Source organism: Anopheles coustani, chromosome 2 (assembly GCF_943734705.1).
Source record: "Anopheles coustani chromosome 2, idAnoCousDA_361_x.2, whole genome shotgun sequence".
In the NCBI taxonomy this organism is placed as follows: Eukaryota; Metazoa; Arthropoda; class Insecta; order Diptera; family Culicidae; genus Anopheles; species Anopheles coustani.
Window position 1 is genome coordinate 72,971,290 of NC_071289.1, and position 22,478 is coordinate 72,993,767.

General features: G+C 49.1%; 1 protein-coding gene across 1 annotated transcript in view; it reads left to right on the forward strand.

Annotated features, from left to right (window-relative positions):
* Nucleotides 1–22,478, forward strand: part of LOC131264978 (ecdysone-induced protein 74EF) — a 52,597-nt gene that overhangs the window by 28,691 nt on the left and 1,428 nt on the right. Inside the window, exon 3 of the mRNA XM_058267239.1 lies at nt 7,443–7,976. Coding sequence (XP_058123222.1) covers nt 7,443–7,976 — 534 coding nt within the window. The remainder of the gene's footprint in view (nt 1–7,442; nt 7,977–22,478) is intronic.

Genomic DNA, 22,478 nt, shown 5'->3' on the forward strand with positions numbered 1-22,478 from the left:
CTTGTAAAACGCTATAAATTCACTATTTTTGAAAAATTTTCAAATCCGTAAACTGTTACTTTTTAGTATATTTGTTGACTATCTTTTGACGTTTTTGGTTTTTCGATGCATTTCTTTATCATCCCGCTAGCTCGGTGTATTTTATTCATTCCATTCCATTCTCGGTTTCTTGACTTCATTCGTAATTAAATTGTTCTACAATATTTGAATCTGTCCTTAACATGGTTCGCGCAATCCTCAAACAAAAATGTTTCGTTTATTCGTCCAGATGCATCACCTTTCGCATCGCAATAAACCTCATTGAGTCATCAAAAGATGAAATCTGATGATTCACGTCACAGACGCGATCACTTTCCCCCGTGAAAGGGTTCTGCAAAAAGGGGTTTTTGGCCATCCCTCAGTGTCGACTCTTTCGACGAGCCAATAATCAATATTTACCGCCGGACAGATGCCAACTCGATTAAGATAAGCAAATCGAATTGTTCCAGCTGCGCCAAAGGAATCGAGCGAATGCACCGAAAGAGGCTATGTAATGCAACGCCCATCAGGGCTCCTATTTGCGTAGCCAAGTATTTGGGTTGACCAAGGCATGATGTCCAGATGGTTGACTGTGTATGCTTTGCACAATCCTTCTGACCCCTTTCGGTTGAGTAATCAATGCGTTGCATTGTGTTGCGGGACCGATTTTCCCATTCCGATCCTGGCAGCTGCGTGGGAGAGGACTACCCGGATCATCCTGGTAACTGTGCCGAAATTTGCCACCGCTCCCGACAGTGTGTGTGACTCAATCAGCTCCCGGCACGTGCTGCCCTTACCGTTGATTGATCCTTGCGAAAACTCCGAGTACAGAAAGGGAAAACCCGAGGTGAAAAGGATGCGTTAATCCCTCTTCGAAAGGGATGCTGCACCGATTCCTTTTTGTGTGCGACCGAATGGCGTTGGAGATGCGGTTCGATACGCGGGTAAACACTCGTCCGCTTCACACCGTTTTCTTCTATTTTCCATTGTGTCAGAGCGCACCACGAGAAGCATGAAAACCGACCTAAAGTCCATGCAAGTGTGGTGCTTGTGTACGCAATCAGCGTCACGGCTTAACCGAAGGTGCATAGGACCTCTTTTGAAAATTACCTCGATTGAGCCCGGGGTTGGGATTTGGGAGATTTTCCTTTTTCTCCCTCAATCGGACCTAACGGGATCGAAGAAAAAGAGTTGAAAAGAAAGCGGACACCAGGACAAAGAACACGGTCGAAACGGTTAGCAAACCTATTTTGGAAATGAAAGGCTGCACTCCGTTGACGCACTGGACAGATGCAACACTCTGTCATCCTTACGATCCCTTTTGGAAAACTGTCTTTCTGTACAGGTGACGAAGGCTCGGGGCGGCTTGGCTGAAAGGATTCCGAGTTTCGGTTGCCGGATTTATTTGCACCTTTCGGCCCGGGTGAGGGTGTGCGAGGCGTTGTTTTCCTCCCCGTCCATCACCGGCTCGGGGTTGAGGCATCATCTTTCCAAACAATGGCATGCTCCGGCCAGCACGCGTGTCGGGTGGTTTCGTATTTCCTCCGGAAAAATCGATCGGCGGCAAGATTGAGTCGGTCGCGTTAAAAAGTAAAAGCGATGATAAATATTTGAGTGCCCGTCCCTGGGCTCGGAATGCAGACGAACCGCGTTTGGCCGGCCGGCCGGCATGTGCTGACCTTGCCCGAAGGACTTCCTTTTTTCGGGCGGTGCTTTACATAACATCCTTTCGGCTTTCGGGCCCGCTTCCTGGCTGGGGCACGCTTTTGAAGTGATGAAGACGGCCGTGTTTTCTCGCGCCCGGCCATGCATGAGTCATGACGCCGGAAGGTCGCCCGGTCGCCCGCGCCATTTGCCTTTCTGCCGCTTCCTGTCGGTTCCGGGCGGCTTTTCCGGGCAGTGCGAGAAGAGCAGTCTGTAAAGCATCCGTTGAGTCGAACCTCTGGTGATGCGGATGGCCAAGGAATGCTCCCGGTGTCCTCTGCTCTCCGCGGTGGGAATCTTTGCGAGTCCTTTTCGAAGAACGGACGCACATTCCGACCGGCCGGAAATCGTGTTATGCCTAGGTTCGAGCGCGGACACCGAACGATTTCCGGTGACAGCTCGAGGAGAGAACGGGAGAGACAAAAGCCCTTGCTCCCACCCCTTCCGGACTTTCCACCGGCATCAATCAGTTATTCATGAAAGATACGACCGTCCGGAGTGCCTTTTGCCGGTTCGGGGTGGGGATAAAAGAAAATGAACCGCCCGACTTGGGCCTTCCGGGACCAAGTTGATTTCGTAATTTCCGCCAGTGGAGTGGACGCGCAAAACTAGCAACACCACACCACGCGAAGCCAACTCGAAACGTTTGTTTTATTTTCTTTCCTTTCTCTTTGCTCAAGTGTACTTCGCACTTGAAACGATTTCCGCTTGCCATTACAACGATTACAGCTTGTTGTCAAAGAAAACAGGATACCAGAAAGATATTTAGTAATATATTGTTAAGAAAAACACTTTAATATTTATCGAAGCTCTTTACTTAATAATTGGTTTAGTTCATTAAAAACAACTTTTAAACTATTTTGGTGTAGTATTAATCTCGCTTGGTTTCGCTTGTTTGCTTGTTTATTTCATAAATCATAAACGAAAAGTAGTATCATAGTTCTTCCGTTGTGCCTAACTAAATGAAATAATTACGATCGAGAACGAATAACACGTTGCGAACAACATTCCGCAAATTGTCGCTATCAAATGACAGATGAATCAATTACGCTAAGTTGCACGTGGTTGGCGAAGAAAAAGACTAAGAGGAGACGAGAAGGACTGTGGATTACAATAAACGGCGAGCGGATCAGCATATTGAGGAGCCTGATGTCTTATTTCACTCTCTAACGTTGGGCATTGAGGAAGGAGATATAGAAATGGACTGAAGATGATCCTTTGCTATATACTTCGCCTCGTAATCCTGCTGATTAAAGCAAGGACACAAACACACAGAGAGATAGTCCTGGGGCGTCTTTGGACACTGGTTGAAAGAATCCCGAAAGGATTCGGCTTGACGCTCGGGAAACGGTTTGCCTTCCCGAGTGGATTTTCTGTGAGTGATCGCTGTTTGATGGTCAGCGAAGGTCCTTTTGTTTTGGCCTTTTGCTTCCACCTCACCCCGCACGGGTTTGGCCTTTCCCGTACGGTTTTCCCCCCCTTCTTCCGCACACTACGCACTCGAGTGCGAACGCGAACGTGACCAAATCAAGCGGAAAAGCAATAAATTACGATGACACATTTCTTCGCCTCGTGGTGCATGTTTTGTGCGATCTCCTCCTTTCCCCCCGCTCCCCGACATACCCCGGTGAAACCCTTTGCTCACCGTCGCGTACTTCGTCATCGTCAGACCGGAAGAGCCGCCTGTCAGTCGCTCCCGGAGAATGGCGAGCGGCGTAAAATTAGATCCTTCCGCGAGGTCTACCATGGACAGGACGCGGACCCCGCGGTTCGCGGGCCGTCACCGAGCAAAAACAAAATGAAGAAAGGCCATCAAATGCTGCCGGCGAGCGAGCGGCTGGCGTTAAATAAATAAACGAGTCGGAAACCGGGCGAGGTGAACCCGGGCAAGGAGACGCGGTTCTAAACAAGGCAATAAAAATAGGAGCGAAAAAATCTGTTGTTCCTCCCGAAAGAGAAGGCCTCCCCGGGAAAGGCAAGGGCGCGCTGCAAGGCCGTGTCGCGAAACGTGAGAAAAAGGATGCGGCCCCGCGCGCGCGCGAGGCAAACCGAAATTGAACGGCCACCGCGCGGAAGATAACATTTTATTGGCATCCTCACTTTTCTTCCGCTTTCTTCGCCGGATCAAAGCAGTCCGGGGAGGAAGGAAGAAGGGGACAAACCCTGGTCCTCAAACTGACCGTTGATCCTTCCGTAGGTTCCCGTTCCGCCGTTCGCTTCCTCTTCTCTCCCCAGAATAATGCTATCCGGTTTAGAGAAAAAACGTTCGTTCGGCGGTTCTTTTTTTTTATTTCCTCCTCGCCTCGATCGTTTGTTTGCGAGCCCTTCTCCCCGTCGGCTGGGATTTCACTTCCTTCTTTCTCTCCGCCCTTGCTTTCGCCCTTTCTTCGGTAGCACCGTTCGAGTATTCAAAGTATGCAAACACACAAATGACACGGGCATAACGAGAAGCATAAAGAGGCAAAAGGCAGGCATGAAAAGTAGGGATGCTGTGGCGCAGGCTTTACCGAAGGACTCCCGGTGAGGAAGCGAACAAAAATGCCCATTATTAAAACCGGTGAAAAAAGGAAGCTGACCAGTGTGTGTGTTGAACCAGTCCATCAAATTGTTGCGATTAGCTACGCGGCTCAATCAGCCTCGCGATCCTCCACGGGAAAAGGCACAACCCGACGCTCGAGGACGGCGCCGTGGTTGATCTTCTAATATTTCCGTGGAAGCTCTAGGTTTATATTTATCCGCGAGACCATTTTTCAAACTAGCGTCCAGCGTATCTCTTCCTGGTTCCCGGCAGTTTTTCACCTGAGGAACGAAACAAAAAACAACAGTAGTAAAGCTAAGAAGGCTCGCGAAGGACATTGTCTCGGAAGGAAGCAATAACGCGGGGAAGAACGCGCACGCTAAGTGCCACAACCCGTCCGATCGGTTTGATGAGGTTTCGGGTAGCGCTGAGCTGGGCAAGGGGGAAGCCCGGAAAACGGGTTTAATTTTCCGGAGGTCCTGAAAGTGAACGAGGCCAAACCGGAAGTTGTTTATTGAGGTCGGCTTAGCCTTTTGGCCATGTGTGGCGCGCAATTGCTTCCATCAATTAATGCAATCGCGTACTCCGGGCCTGATGGAGTGCAGAGTACCCTTTTACATCCGTCGTTAGTTGTGTCTGTTTTACTTTTCCAACTTACTTTTATTGTACAGAAAAAACATATCCTTTTCTTGTTACATATTTTACATTTGATCGATTTCAACTTTAATCACATTTTCCACATGATATAACATCACGCATCAAAATATGTTTGCTTTGCTCGAAATGGTCGAATTCGATTCCATTTGCTATTCATCTCTTACACAAACACACACACACACACATAACTTTTATGGAATGCTTCCAATTCGGATGTTCTTTTTATCTTAGTGTTCCTTTCTTGCCATTTTTCGATCCCCAATCTTTCCCCCTTTTTCCAACACCAACTGAGCCCACTTCGGGAAAGCAATCTTTCTTAATGTAACGCATACGAACTCACACAGTGTGCCCGACCGGACTGTTCCCGTACGCGGCGGCCGGTGCCGGCTTCGGTGCCGGCACGTTCGAGCTGGACGACGATGGTTTCCTGGAGAACATTTTCCATCTGCGGTCGATGGAGAAATTACAGTCCTCACACCATCGGGCGTTCCTAAAACTCGCAAGTACGTACCTCATAGACACACATACACAAACACACAGACACGCCGTTATGGTGGTATCTGAATTTAAAATTTCCCCCACACCCCCATAATAACCATTTTTCCACGGAAAGGTTGAGTGTATGATTTTCCGAACCGGGTGCTCAATGAGGCGCATCAATCTTGCCTTCGGTTCCCACGGCATCCTACCGGAATGTGCCGTGTGTTGACAAAGTCAGCCACACATATATGTTTGCCCCCGAAATCACTGCTCTTCGACTCTTCGGCAGCACATTTTTCGCTTCCGAAAGGGTTTTGCTTTTCCGGTGAAAAATTAAATATTCCAAACAACAGAACCTACAATTATAATTAATGATTTCTCGCTGGAAAACGATCCTTTGCCGATTCATCCCCTTTTGGGAAAACCAAAGCGATAGCAAAAGGCATGCATTTGGAAAACGCCAACTCATTCGAGTGTGAGCATATTTTTGCGATTGCAATTATGCCCGCTTCGCTACACCTTCAGGCCAGGCTGTGTTAGGCTTTTCCCGCTTTCCGCTCATTGAAATTCCTCCGCGCCCCGGAGTGGAGGCGGAAGGATGAAGAGGCCCATCGATCGGGCGGTCCCACGGTCGTGTTCCTAGGAAAAGCCTTGCAAGATAAATATTATTGCAATGCCAATCAAGCCCGGTTTCGGGTGCAGAATGTTCCCTTCGCTTCAGCTCGGTTGCTCACGGTTTGTTGCTAGGCAAAAGCGAAAAATGGATAAAAATCGACCGAAATTAATGGAAAAATACCTCGTGAATGAAATCGATCATTTCTCGACCCGTAGCGTAGGGATGCTTTTCAGCAATTCCCTTTCGGGAATGAAGTCTTTTCCTTTGCCGGTGCAGCAAAATGTGACAATGCCGAGCCGGCTTCTGGATGGCAAGAAGTGTGCGGGCGAAAACCGCTCCTTGAATTGAATCAAGTACCCGAACCCGTCCACGATCCTCATGCGCCCCCGAAGTCATCGAGACCATTCCGATGCGGAATGCCTTTCCCTTCCCACAAGGATCGAGGCTCGGGCGGACTCAACCTTTCGCTTGATCCTTGTGAGAGCGTCGTGTTGTTTTTTTTTTTTCATTTCCTTCTTTGCCAACCTTCCTCCGGCCTTTCACACGGCATGTGGCTTATGGCGTTGATCGTTAGGCCAATTCGGAGCGCAATTGTTGTCGATCGAATTTTGCACCCTCACCATGCGGCCCTGCCATCCCTCGATCGTTTCTATTCATCAAAATGCATTTCTGGTCCGTTCTTGTACTTTGGTTTGCTATAAAATTGATATCTCACCTGTGCCAATCCCTCGGATCTTGCGGAGTCCCGGACCGTAGGACCCTTTTTTCCGCTGAAAGCACCCCTTTTTTTTGGGTTGAACCTTTCCCTCGTTTACCCCCTGGGTTTGTGGATTAGGATCGGAATATTTTCGACACCGAATAAAGCAATTTTTGGGACTTACGGAAGGACTTTCGCCGTCGTACTACGACCAATCCTCATGGAATCGTCACGAATTATAGACTGCCTCTGAAGCAGTCTCGATCAAAAACACACACCAAAAAAGGGCAGAATTAAACTTGCAAGCACAAAGAAAGTAATAAAACATGACCACCAACAATAGAATGCGACGTTTATAAGAATCCTCCCCAGCAGGAAACTACATGCTGCGCTTACCCAAGTGCAGCCTGAAAGAAAGTTGACAGGCGGGCGTCTTAAGATGTAGCAGAAACCCCGCTAAATTGCGCTCTAGATGCGCTTGAGCTGATACAGAGTTTTTTTTCCTTCTTTTATACGAGATTTCTTCCCCGAGATTAAGGAACTCTTTTCATGGGTTTCGAGTACCCAGATTAAAAGAACATTGATGAAACTGTTACGATTTAAACAAGAATGAAAAACGTAAAACTACAATGAAATCCTTTTTTTACTCTTGGTTGCTGGAAAAGAATTTAATGTTTTCTTATCATCTCTTCCTTCTCCCCACCCTTAATTCCTCCCCGTCTGACGCTCAACGATTCGATCGACGATGCCAGGTTCACTACCTCCAAGCCCTGCCGACAGCGGCGTGTCGGATGTGGACAGCTCCAGCAGCGGCGGCCAACCGGCCTGTAGCGACGAGCTGAAGGCTCGCCTCGGCATTCCGTCCAGCAGCACAGGACCCGCTAGCAATCCCGGGCAACCGCAGCATCCGCACCAACAGCAGCAGCAGCAACATCAGCAGCAACAGCAGCAGCAGCAGCAGCAGCAGCAACAGCATCACCAGCAGCATCACCAGCCCACGTCCCAACATCAACAGCAGCAGCCGCCGCCGCACCCGCAAAGCCAGCAGCACTCGGTCCACCCGAATGGCGCACCCGGACCGGCGTCCGTCAACGGTGGCGGTTCGTCGCTTGCGTCCTCGACAGCTCTCTCGCAAGTGGCAGCGGTGGCCGCGGCCGCCGCCGCTACCCAGCAGCACCTCCAGCAGCAGCACGCCCACCTGCAGTCCGGGACGTTCCTGCGGCCGAACTTCTACCATCACAACTCGCCACTGCAGCGCAACATCTGGAACCAGCGGAGCGTACCATGTAAGTTACACCACAGAGATTGGCGGGAACTGAGGGGAAGAAATAAGGGAGTTTCGAAGGGATGAACCTCACATTTTTTGAGAGGCTTGGAGGTACCTAGGATCCTTTTTGGCATTGGTTTTACAATGGATTTGATTTAGCTGCATTGATTAAAGTATTCTTGGTAATTCTGGGTGCTTGCCACAAGCACCTACTTAGATTTGGAGACCCTCGAATTCTTTTATCTGGGGACTAAGTTATGCTACGTATCCTGGCGCCTAACCATATATAAGTTCCAATTTTACGACACCAGACTTCGTTGCAAAGTCGTCCTTAGACTCACAGAATGTCGCCCTGTCGTTATACTCGTCCAGTACCTCTGCACATTAATGACCTCGTTAGAACTCTAGCTATAAGGTTAGGTTTATTCCTAAACGGTATAGGTATGAGATTTTGTGGACAATTCTTAATTCTTTCCCTTCTCATAACCTATTCTGTTTCTTTAACCTTATGTCTAACCGTGTAATATCGAACCGAGCGATTGCAATCTAACTGATTGACAACAGCCTAAATGCAATCAAATTTGATCTGCCCACAAAAACAGACTCCCCTGTTCGCCACACCACGACAGTCGCCTCCCACGAAGAAAATCACCAACCGAATGCTACGAAAGCCGCTTTGGCGGATCTTATCTTCCAGGATGGAACGCTCATTGATCCCCCCTCCCCGATTACGACACCCCGCGGCGTGTTGTGTTGGTGATTTTTATTTGACCCCCCCAACCAATCTCTAGCTAAAACGGCGCTACCACGGACTTTCCGAAACATGGCCGATTGTGCTCACGATAGTCTTTGACCCGCGCGCATCTGGCCAAACTTGCCCGTTTTACTACGATCCACTCACCCCCGGGGCGGTCTTATCAGGGCTCGCTAAATTTCCTCCAGTGCTCCAAAAACAAACATAAAAACCAGTACCGTTGGTGTCCGTGGTGGACACCGCGTGCTTCCCACCCCCAACACATGGAACCAACCACCGTAATCTCAATTTGTTTGTGCTTCCATGGTTTTTGCTTTCTTGTTCGCCCGGGCCAGTGCACCGAAAACTGCACAGCCAAAATGCACCGAAAACGCCCGCTGATAACGCCCCCCCGAGAGAGTGTGTGTTCGCGATAAGCGAATCTTGCGGTTTTTTTTTTGTTTCGTGTGTGTATGTTTTGTTTGATTTCTTTTCTTATTTCATTTTACTACTCTGTGTTTGCTCATTGTTTGTTTTTTTTTTTTTTGCGAGATAGCTGCTGCTTATCAGTTATATTGTACTCGAAAATACTTCCTGATTGACGGTGGAGCTACGGGCTGGTAGACGTAATTTGCCGCTACCGAGTTGCGCTGGTTTTATTTGTATTTTATTTGCGAAACGTTAGAAGTTAGCTAACAACGATGAAGTACGCCATAGGGGTCTTATTTTGTATCAGACGTTCTTTGTGGCACTCATTTTTTGAGCCATTTTATGATTTATTTGAAGAAAACTGAAGAAAAAAAGGAATAATTAAGAAGCCTTTCAATGCTCTTTAATAATTGCTTGGCATTATGTTTGTTACGCAAATCTTTTTACCATACTAATAATATTTAATGCACAGCCAAATCTCTTCTGAAGGTTTGAGAGAAATGCCTATGACGTAAGCACAAGTTTACATATTTCCACCCCAACACCCCGTTTCCCCTTCGCGCTCAGTAAGCCACCGGTGTATGCACGGTGCAATGAATTTTTAATTGCCTCGCTTCCAGCTGAGTGCCTCAATATAGGGCATATCTTTTCAAGGACATCTGCCTTCGGTTCGCCACCCACGGAAGCGGTCGCGAAATTTCCTATCGCAAGAAAAAAAAAGAAAAAACCGGCCTCGCCTCTGGTGTAGCGAATTTTCTTTTCGCCGATGCCTCGCTTCTCCCCGGAGAGGACGTGGGGCGAGGGGGCGGGCAAAAGGGGAACGCGAATTTCATGCATCTCAAGCGCCTGGCAACATGATATGATATAAACCGGGCGGGAGAGGCAGGGAAAAGAAGGACCGATCCGCCTGCGGGTGGGAAGAAAATATTCGCAATATTCTTATCGAACCAGCGCCCCAAACCGGGCCTGTGAGTGGTGGCCCCATTTCAAGGCCACCGCCGTCGTCGGCGGAGCGTCGGTTTTGGGAGTTCCAGTGCGAGATACGAGATCCAATGCCGTTGCGTGGGGAGAGCCTCGTCCCGGTCGGAGCATCAAATTGTGGTTAAATAACCGCAGGAGAAAAAGAAAGATACCGACGACGACGACGACGACGACGACGAAGATGGTCCAATCGTGAATACGAGGGCATTCCGAAATCGGTGTAGTTTTTTTGTGGGGCCCCAGAATGCTCCGCGAAACACGAAACCGAAAGATGCGGCACCGGGAAGAGGAAGAAAAGTGTCTGGATAAACATTTACATTTCGAATGAACATCGCCGCACCAGCCGCCTTCCCGTCCCCGGGTGAATGTACATGTTTATGAGTCCAGCGTTACGACGGCGGTACTTACTTCCTCGTGCTGACCGAACGAACGCATCTGACGTAAAGGTACACAACCGTTTTCCTTCAGAAAAAAAACATTGCTTTTCCCAAATGGTGCTCCGAAGTAGAACCTGCACGAAATAACGCTCGCCACTTGACGAGGTGGAATGAAAAGGGCGAAGGTAGAAGTTGCTAAAATTATCAGCGAACGGCCGCTTGGAGCCGATGCGCCATCACGGTGACAGGCATGTCAATGCCCGGTTCCGCAGGCGCATCCGGTGATTTGCACCCATTTCCTCCATCTGGTATTGGACAGTTTTTCTCGAACTGATTTTTCGGTACGGCTATTTGTTTTGCAAACGGAAATGCGTTTCAACGACGGCAAGGAATTTCTGCACGGAAAACGCGAACGTGACTTCTTCCTCTGTAGGGAGGTTTTTTTTCGCTTTTGGGTTAAGGTGGAGTCGAATGAGCTCGCAGTCATAGGGTTGAATAATGAGCTCGCGGTGCGGCCAGGACACATTCGTTAAAAACGACGTCCCGAAATAAACCAGCCACCACGGTTCGTCATCCGGTCGATAATAGAATATTAATCCCTTTCCCGCTTTTTCCTGGGCGGGGGGAGGGGGCGCACCGGTCGGCGGTCGGGTGGTTTCAAGATGCAATGTACAGATGCGATGCGAACGGCGGGAAAAGAGTGCACCCTCCTGTCGGGCAAAGGCAATCCGTGCGAAAAGACAGCCTCGTCAGCTTCACGACGAGGGACTATCTTTAGAACGCGCACGAAATAATAATAATAAAGAACGAGCAAACGCATGTCGCAAATTTTGCGCGGAAAAGAAAAATGTTTTGCCTGCTTTTCCCGTGCTGCAGAACGCATCATCCCACCCGTGAGCTTCATCTGGTGAAGGCCCACCGATTGCAAACCATTTAAGCCTCGGTGCGAATGTGGGAGGGCGGAAAAATAAATTAATCGCACACAAAACCAAATCCTGCATCGCGCATCGTTGCAGCGGGGCGACATGTGACTCGCCGCAAAACGGGTACGGTACGGTCGTTGAACTTGCCTTCTTCTCCTTTTTTTTTTTTGCATCGTTAGAGGTATTTTTTTTCGTCCACCACCCCCGATCGCCTGCGGTATTTTCTTGTGCGACACGATCTTGTGCGGATGGAGTGGAGCTGTTTACCAAATCCGACCGTCACCAGACTCGTAAACAAAACATGCATCATTTCCTTGCACGGAAGTCGACGCGGGCTCGATTTGCACCCCCGAAATGCCAAATTCCGACAGCCATTTTTCGTACGATCGAGATGAAACAGTTCGGAACATCATTCTCCTCGTTTTCTTCACATCATCTTCACCTCCATCCGGTCTGTTCCATATCTGCATCGGGATAAAAAATTCGTTAGATATGGCATTAAAAAGAAACAAAAAGTCATCCACTCGACACCGGTGCATACAGAATGTAAAACAAATTAAAAGCGAATGGCAACAGACCGAAATCGTTCCGGAAAAACAAAACATCGCGTGCAGATGGCGAACTGTCGCGTTGGGGAGCGTAAAAACGGGCACATGTTTAACGTTTGGACCCCCGCCTTTCGCGACAAGTAAAAATAGACATTCCCATAACTTTGGACTCCGGCTTGACGGGAGTCGCCGAAAAAACCGGAGACCACAAATCCTCCATCACCATTCTTGCTGTCATCACGCTCCGTTTTGCCGTTTTGCCCGGAGGTCGCGCAGTAATGTCCGGGGGTCAATTAGCGAAAGCCATAACGATTAGCAAGGGTGAGTATGTATGTGTGTGAATTTGTGTGCGTTCTGATTTTCACACCATCCCGAGGCGGATCTGATTTCCTTGATTGCCATTCTTATTTACACGAAGGGGCACAAGGAAGAAAATGCGCGAAGAATACGTTTTAAATGTCGCGTTGCATGAATGCGTTTTTTGCACCCGTCACAACACACACAAAAAACGCACACAGACACCCGGGTGTTGTTGGTGGCCATTATCAACAAAATGATTCGCAAAACTTCCGTATTGCCATCCTCCCCAAAAGCCACCCCTTGGGAACGACCCGAGGTTCGGTAATGGTGTCCGCGGTGGTAACGAAGCCAAAAAAAAACTGTCTCACACACACACACAGGAAAAGAAAACAGTTCCCCTGATGGTGATGTGAAAAAGAACGTCCTCCCCCCTTCCCCTTGGCCATGTGAATGCGGCCGGCCGAAATGTTTCTTTTTTTTATTTCTGAGGTTGCAATCCGGCACGATAACGCCAGCGAAACACAAAAAATGGCAAACCGTTTAGTTCGCGAAGGAACTCATCGGAACGTCGTGGTTTCATTTATATTTGCACGCCCCAAAACAGCGATAAGAATGCGTTTCGAGATTTGGATGGATTTTTATTGTGTCTTCAATTTACGGTCGCCCGGTTTGCGTCAAATGGTTTTTTATAAGTCCCTGCACCGGGAAGGAGTTCTGTGACGATGTGGGCTTTTATCAGAACGCCCGAAGAAGAGCTCGTTGAGGCAGGCTTAAGATTCGGTGGAATTAAAAGCGAGTTGCATACGTGCCAAATTTAGTGACATTTGGCGTTGGCGACTGAAAACGCAGCGAGCGAGCGAATCAGCGATGGTGCAGCGTGCAATCTAACCCCGCCGTGGCTGATAAGCTTTATCGAAACAGGAACAGGTCGCAATCATGTCATTTTTGATACGGTCGGGTGGGGTGATGGGAGGTGGAGGACAAGTTTCATCAAACACACTTCGCTAGCTATCGGTTGGGGTTAAAAATAGCTGCTACTAGATTGATTATGTCGAACTGTCAAAGTGACAGATGACACAATCGTAGTAAACATACGATAGTAGAATCGTCCGAATCATTTGTTGCTGGAAGATCGTTGGACCTCAGGAGAGCTTGAAATTCCACAAACCCGATAGAATCGCGTTCGTCATGACATCTTTTACCGGCCAGCTAACGGGCCGCCCACTTCCGCTTGCATTTGCACAACTAACGCCAGCGGTGCCCTTTTCGGGTCGGTGCCTTCCCTTTGCCAGCGCAACCGTGCGTATTTGTTGTGCATACGTACGGTTGTTTTGAGCTTGCTGAAGGTCAGTTCTTGGTGCGAGTGACTTCCTTCTAGTGGCCCCACGCCCATCCGGCTGGCAGACTTTTTTTTGTGCCGCTGCAAAATAGAAACTCTTCAACCGCTACCGGACGCTGACACAAGGTAAACAACCCGCCGCGTACGGTGGGGCTTCCCCCTCTACTTAGACCGAAGCCTACCAAATTCGCAATTGCAAACAGGGCAAGAAAAGCCACTGGCCAGGTGGTAGGGGCCCTCACGTGCCGCTCAACAGACCTCCGGATTGGTGGAGCTTCGAAGAAAATTCCATGGCCTTGCTTTCCCAGCAGTGAAAAGAAAGCGCCACCCGGCGGTTGAGACATTGTTGCGCGCCTTCGCGGACATTCATCATCAGATGGAATTCGCAAACCGGAAGTGTACCGCCTGTCTTCTGAACCGTTCTACGAAGAAGAACGCTGCGGAAGGAAATGCCTTTAGCAATACGCCAACGCGCCAAGTTCTACGGTTCGATTCCGTGCGATGAATCTTAATATTGTTGGGACATTCCAAAAACCCGAACTCCAGACGCCACGTTTCACCTGCAGTGATTCACGAGCGGGCGCCCATTGACTCACACCCGGCGTTGGAGGATTTTCCCTCCCCCCCTTCCCTGTCATCCCATTATCCGCAAACGACTTGCGAAACGGTGCCTCGCTCCGGAGCGAAACCGGTTCCCAATCCGGCCGGGGAGAAGTTCTGCACACACAAAGTGACGCAACGTGTGTGCCATTGCCGCACGAGACCACCGCGAGTGGCGTTTGGTTACACGGTATGCAGTTCCGCCTTACCTTAGTTTTCTTAGTTCCTTCCGGATGTCATAACACCCGCCGCACACAGACATCCCAGAACGCCCACCAGAACACGACGCAAAGTCAGGCAAAGCTGGCAAAACCGATGCCATTACGACCCGGGAAGCCCTACGAAGGCGGCTCTCCACTAAGAACCAGGGGGAAGGTACCGCACTTGCAACAAACACCTTACCGGTGGAATTATATGCAACACTTGGGGTGAAAACCCAAGTCACTAGTGTCACATTCCTTACCGATACCCTGCTTAACACCGTTTACCAAAAAGGAACAAAAACCTGCGGAATTATTTAAGCATTCCCTTCTGGCGAAGATCGACCCGATACCTGACGGCACAGATATGTATCCGTTCGACGGAGTCTGAATGGGCCTATGGTAATCGGTTCGTCGGGAGAGCTTCCGGATGACACGGAAGGGATAATTTATTCTTCACACCTCATCCAGTGTTCAGCCGGGTGTCTACCTGTTGTTGCCGTTGTTCCAGGTATTCGGGGTTTTTCATTCTTCTCTTGACTTTAATATTGCCCCTAACCTGTCCCACTCGACTCGAGATGAGGTGTCTATCCGTCTTTCTTTCTTTTTTTTGTGCACACTTATCGCTACAATCCCATCAATCCCCGCAGGCCGTCTGGAAACGCTAGCACCCGAACAGGTTCACGGCTTCCTTCCGCTTATTTGCGAGTGTGGCATGGCAAATGGCGCATCTTGCACATGCACCTCCGTCTTTTACTGCCGTTTCCTCTTGTTTTGTGTTCCGCTTTGGTAGACCGGTGATCCGGTAGATCAGACGCTTCATTTCCTATGTCAAGCGCATCGCTAGCTCCCGCGTCGGTAGCGATCGTACGCTGTTTGATTTTGCGAACGAAACGGCGAGGGTTTCTGCATTGTAATTGGATACTGATCGTCTTCTGTTTTCCTGGCGCAAATTGTCATTAAAAATTTACATAAAACCGACTGCCACCGATTCTATTGAAATATCGTCAAAAGAAGATCAACTTTGGGACAGAAAAATACTTTATCGTCCGTCCCAACAAAACAAAACAAATACGCACACGCCCCAACGGCGTGTGGATGACACGCCGCAATGGATACGGGCGATCGTTGACCTCGCGAAAACGTTCGCGCCAGCTCACTGTTTCGTGCCAGATCCCCAAGACAAGACGGCAGCCCTTCATCCGCGGACCAAAATTGAGTCAAATTAAGCAATCAAACAAACGGCCTGACTCTTTCCCCCATTCCGCTCCACCCCTGGGAGGGGGGTGGTGGAAGAGATGGAATCGCTTCAGCCGGAGCACATTTATCAAGTCCCGAGGAGAGTCTACAGGGTAAAAAGGTTTGTAAATATGCTCCCCAAAAAAGTGCTCCAACGCGGTCTCCAGCATGAACGTCTCAGGAAGCGAACGCTCAATCGAAGTCTTTATTTCCTTGTAGACTTGGAATTTATTTGTATGCGTCCTCTTCGGGAGGCAGGGGTGTGGTGCTAATTGACACGATGAACCGTCTTCCTCGTCAGCTGCAACACTGCTTCTTCATCATCATGATCACCATCGCCACTTCTCGCCTAGGGTTGCAAATGTGTGGAAAGAAAAAAAGGTTAAATCACCGAAGCACTTTCGCGAACTGCCATGATACTCGCCTTCCTCCCACTGGAATCCATCCGAGTGCCGGTTATGTGACAGTTAAATTCGGGGCCGCCAATTAATTTCCCTCTAACCAGCGAGTTCTGTTGTGTGCCATTTGTAGAGGTACCTCCGACATTGAATTCGCGGCCATTATTAAACACTTCCGGTGTGTGTCCCGATTAGAAGGAACCGTATTTTGGCTGTCTTGACGCCGTTTTGGTTTCCTCCATTGCTACCGAAATTCGTTGTTGACGCGTAATATGGCTTAAGCCGCCATAAGGAACTGTAAAACGACTTCCTTATGGTCAGAACAGCAACGAAGGAACTCCTGACTTTGGTTTAAATGCAACGTTCTGCACTGGAAGCTTCCCTCCGGATCACGTCCGGCCACCATGTGGAAGAAATAAAATCGATGCCAAGCTGCATATCACCGACTACCCTTACCTGTTTTAAAGCCTCTAATGTTCGTTCGCACCATACCTGGACCTAACGCTAATCACTTTCCCGGCCGAACCTCGGTTTGGGGATACTGTGGTTCTGGAACGAGACTCTGGACGTGCCAAATTTTACCCCGTACCGTAGATGGAAGCGAAAAGCGAAACAATCCCACTCGAATGCGCTTTGTTGTGCGATTTTCCTTTCCTCGATCGGCCGCGATCGGCATGCAAATGCCAGTTCAATGCAGTTCACACGCCGATCCAGACGGACTTCCTGATGTTGACGTGCTGCCGGTCCCAGACACTCCAGACAGTCGCGGCCAATTAGTTTTGGTTGTTTTTGCGTCCCGATTCGAGGGTTTTTTAACTCCAATCTCCGGAGTTGCACTTCCGTTTCGCGTACCGTGGGGAGCGAGCGGATGTCACTCGGGAAGGCAGGATAAAGATGGCGGCAAGGGAAGGTGGGAATTTGGTCTGCCTCACATTCGACCGTGGTGTGTTGGTAATTTTAATTCTCACCTACCTGTAGGTAATTCGTCTCACCGTTCGTGTCGTCGTTTGAGTATAACGTTCTCGAAACGTCAGATGTGGTAGAAGTTTGTTTTGACCTCCCTCGAGATCGCCGTCTTTTGTTGATTGAAATAACACTCAGAGGGGGGAAAAAAAATCTTACGCTCCCGGGCGATTGCTTTGAGGTTTGCTGTAACTGTGAACAAACGCCGCTCGGCGAAAAAAGTGGCGTGACCTTTCGCCCAGAAGTTCTGGAATGACCTTGGAAGTTTGCGTGGATGCCATGGTTTCGAGATTACATCAACCTTGGCTTGAGCGCCCAGGAGCCCGGGGCAAAACTAATTCCGCATTCGAACGCAAGAAGCCCCACAGCCAATGTTGCCCGTTACTTGACTTCCGGCCTTTAATTTGATTAGATAACTCAACGCCGTGCTAATGCCAAGGGACATTCGGTGGACGCCGAGGGATCGATACCCGCTTGGTGGTGTTTCAATGTTTGCCATCGCGTGCCTTTGGGAAAGCGTACCGGCCCGGAGGTCGCTTCCGGTTATGCCAATGACCGAATGTGGTTTAGGAAACATCGCCACGATACGGTTCATCGCTTCTCGATAGCTCCATCCAGCGCCACAACGACGCCAACACCTTCCGGTCCGGTTTTCTAGCGCCTTCCGTTTCGCGAATGCCGTTATAAGCCGCTCCCCTCTACCCACACTCTCTCTCTCTCCCACCACCCCGCGGGTGATGGCGCAATATACCATTGCCACGATGCAACACGGGTGACCTTCAGCGAATGCAGGCAAAGACAATGTGTCGATGACCACGCAGTGCCGCGGGGCGAACTCCCCATTTGGCCGATGCGCACGCCATGCGCGTTACTGGCGCTCATTTGTTTGGTGTTTGTGTGTACACGTCCACTTTCCTTCCGTTCTGGCCCGGTTCGGCTTGGCGAAACGAACAACAAGCAGCAGCAGCAATCAATTACGGCATTGCATGGTGCACGGGCGTCAATGGGCACGGGAATGGCGGGCCGGCAATAGAAGGAACCGGCGGAAGTGTGAAATAATTTAAAATAGGATAATAGAATGCAAAAAGCATTCCTCCCCCAATCGTGAGCGATGGGGATGATGGTACGAACAGTTTGTTTGTGACTAAACTGGCCGCTCGAAAATTTGGTATCTTGCTGAGATATTTATTCGTTTTGACCTTTTAATTGTGATTGATAGATCCAAAAAGAGACCGTTGACAACTACAGAAAGATAAACAAACAATAAAAATTGTAGAAAATGAGAGAAGCCTACACTTAGAAACAAAAACAAATACCCTTTCGATATATTCTTAAGAGGTGTTTGAAATAAAAACATTAATTTTATCAAGCATTCCTAAGCTTAGCAAAACAAAAGTAAGTTATGGTATTTTGACAAAAATAAGCTCCTCATGTACTTGATTGCATAAAGCACAGGAACTACAACTCGGTTGAGGCAAATACACACCCCGAAATATGAGGAAGCTTTCGAAACGTTGACCCCAGTTTGGGATAAAAATACATTTGCCTTTCCATGCACCGTCGGAGCACGTGGAAGCATTGACCGAAATCCCAACGGGGGTGAGCCCACCGATGGTCCTTTTGGATCGGTATCTTCCAAGGATTCGTCCCAAGGTGACACTCGTTGCCTCGTGTAGCGCCAAAACTTCCGAAACCCCCCCACTCAAGGAGCAACTACCGATCCCTAAATTTTCTGGACACCTTTTCGACCTTCAGCTTTGTTTGCTGGTGCCAAAATCACAAGCACACACTTTTCCACCCGAACGCAGTTCCTTTCCACGGGCGGAAAATGGGTACACGTGAGCGACGGTCGCTTGTCGTCGCTTTATGCGCAGGAAGCACGGAACCAAGACAAAACAACAACCAAGCGCCGGAAGGGAAACCAGAAAAGATGGAGAGAAAAAAAAAGGAAAGCGAAACCAATCCAATAAGGTGGTGTGCACTTGCCACCTTCACGTCCGCGAGTTCATCGGGATGCAGTTGCATTGCATCGTCGTCGTCTTTCCCGTCGTTCTGGTCTGCCTTTTCACCTACCATTTTCTCGTTCACTCGTTCCTCCTGCCCCCGGGAGGAAGTGCAGTTGCACGGGAAACCGCCAGCGGAAGGAATAAGCGGAAAAAACCTGTCACTCGCTTACCGACCTGAGCGCCTCTCTCCATTTCGAAGTCGCTGCATTTTTCCGGCATCAAGCTAGCCGACGGTACCCTTTGCCAAGGCATTTCAGTTCACTTGTTGCGTGGCCATTGTCGTTTGAAGGAAGACATTGTTGTTCAAGGTCAAAACAATTATTGGTTTTGATAATTTGATAACTAATAATTGAGTTAAATATTTGTCGGAAATGGTGACTAACATTTTTCATCGATTCGTTCGAATGAATACCTTGTATGATAGGAGTCATAATAAAATTCAATATCGTTATGATAAATAAACAAGTAATGGTAAAACGTTTATTGCTTCGATCATCGTACGATCAAAACATAAATAATCACACAAGGCCGCTAAGAGGCATAAACACACTTTTGAAACGTTATTCGTCTTGCATGCCAGCGAGTCAAAGGCTAAGGCCACCCGGCCTCAACTTATGCTGGACGCCCGCTGGAGGAAACGGCCAGTTTTTTTTCATTGTGCTAGAGGCCGATGCAGTTCGTCGCTCCGCACTTGCAGCTGATGCAGTTGCAGTGCTGCATTTTTCGATGCACTCTCAACCTGCTCGGCGAAACCGCGGGGCACTCACACGACCGGCAAGCTCTCAGCTGCTCTCCGCAGCGAGGGGAAGCAGTAGCTTTGGCATCTTGGCAACCCCCACGTCGAAGGGCTTCCTCACCGGCTGCCCCCTCCCGCGCCTTTGCCTTCTTCCGCAGCTTAGAAGTGATGTTCTCGGCTTTCAATGGAAAACCCCGCTTCAAACCAAACACACACATACACAGAAACAGAAGGTACAGGAGTTAGAGTCCTCCCTTCCTTTCCCCCCACCCATACAGACCGCCTTTACTGTGGCCGGGGCCAGTTCAGTGGATTTGTAGGGTGATCGCTCGGCAGAAGGTCACTCGTTATTTAGTTTTTCCTCGCGGGCGGCGTTTCATGTACGTTTTTCCGCCCGTCCTCGCGCCTCCAGTCTGGTCTCCAGTGCACCCGTCAGGGGATACTTGCCATCGCAAATGCTGCAAGAACTTAGAACCGACAATTTTTCTTCCCATCGCCGCTCTCTTCTCGCCGTTTGCGTTTGTTTATTTCTTCCCGTGGTTCGTTCTATCTTCCGTTCCGGCGTACGGCGTGCCGAATGCAAGTGCAGTCGCGATGCTGCCGGTGGTGTTGCAATATGCATTATGTGCACACCGAACGAGCAACGAACAAAAAAAAAAACAAAACGAAGCAAATCGAACACCGCGCAGACAACCGAAGACGGATGAGTCGAAAATGAAGGGGAGGGACCGGTTTTCTGATGCGCTCGCTTCCGGCCTCGCGGTGTGATGGGTTTAGATTAAGCGGAAATGTACACCCCGACGATGGCGTTGGCCACTTTTTACTACACGTGTTAAACTCGAGTGCAAAAACCGGAGCGAGGATGATTTTGAAATCGTTGCTTCGAGAATGGAACTTTTGTGTATATCTTTTCAAGCGTTTGAAAATATAAATAATATTCTAGACATGAATAATATTCTAATGTTTTGAATCGTATTAAGACTTTTCTGATTAGAAATTTGCAAGCAACAGTAAAATTGCCTTTACTCATTTATGATTTAAACTTTGTGCGCTGGAAGCAAACAAATTGCAAGCTCCAACCGTTAACACGATGCATTTGAAAACTACATTTTCAGTCTTTTTACTTCGCTCTTCTCCACCTGCTGCAAAAAGCGGGAACCCAGCCTCCCCCTCCCCCCGGGGGAGGTTCGCAGAGCCTGCAGTCGAGCATAAAGTAAACATGTGTGCGAAAAATAAAAAACCGCAGCCAGAGGCGCGTACACAATGATGGGGAGCAGAGATTACGATAATGGGTTTTAAAAACATAATCACTCCACGAAGGAATTGCACCGAAGACGCGACCGCACAGTGGACGGCGTCGGGAACCTGGTTGAAGGCCTGGGGGAAGACGTACGGCGGTAGGAGATCATGCTCAGGTGCGCTCCGATCCCATTCGGGGAGGCGTCTCCCTCGGGAACAGGGCGTCTTCCTTCAGCGACGAACGAACGTTTGAAGGTCACCACAACATCTCGCGTCCATTGTGTGCGCGCGTTCGTCTTCGTTTCCTGGTCATTGGTCCTCGCCGGTGGTGGCTTAGAGCTTGGTTCTTGCTCCACCCCCCCCCCCCCCCCCCCTTCTTCCTCCCTTCAACCATCCACCGAATGACACGGCGGCATGCTTTTCGCGCTGGATGCAGTTTTTTTTACTTTCGCATTCACGGAACGTAACTTTATGACGCTGAACTATGCGCCTGGTGTTGCATTAGCCTGCGAAGAGCGAGAGGGAGAAAAAGAGAAGGAAAAAGATTGGGAGATAGGGAGTAAAGTAAAACAAATCAACGCGATCCGGGAGGAGCAACAAAATACGTCAAACAAACATACGCTACCGAAGGCTGCAAGGAAAAACCGTCTTACGCGAGCGTTCGTGGAAACGTTAAAGACGGACGACGGGCTTTTTCGACCATTTCCCATCGCCCAGGTCACCGGCCAATGTTGCCAATTACTCCCGTCATTATGTGTTTGTGTGTGCGAGTGTTTTTATTGGCCTTTTTCCATCCGATCCATGCGGATTTAACGGCGCTCGCAGCATCCAACTTCATGTACGCAGTTGAAGACAGGAACAATAAATACTTCTAGCATGATTTAACGACCCTCCCCGAGCCGGGAAGTTCGGAAAAATTCCGAAACGATGCTCCCGGTAAATGAGCCTCGCTAGTCGAGTGAAAGAACACCTCATTAAAGTGGAAACCGAATATTAAACGCACTTGGACGTGTTTCCCAATTGGAAAAGGGGTTTTTAAAGATCGATAAAAATAATAACAGACTAACCTGTTGCATTGGCCACGCATAACAAAGTATCCCGGTGTGTGCACACATTTCTGGAGTGGCCGCGCTTGAGAAGTGCAAACATTCGAGCCTCCTCTCCTCCCCGGAACACAGTTATCAGACTCACTCAGCACTTCACCAAAGCGACATCACTTCCGCCCGTTTCGATGCTGTTTACGTTTATGGAACCAACGTTTAAAAATACTCACGAGCTTCAGATTTTTCTCCCGGTTGTCATTGCTTCCTTGTTTCCAAGGTGGTCATGGTGGCGATAAGTGCGCTCCAACTCGGGAACGCCGGGGGGCATCGTGTACGGACAAGTGTCAAACCACATTGGAATGTGGAAAAATTAGGACTTTCCCAGCTGGTTGAGATTTAGCTTAATGGAATCGTATCGTAAGCCCCCTAAACCTTCCAGTCCAGGTGGCCCACTTCAAGGGTTGGAC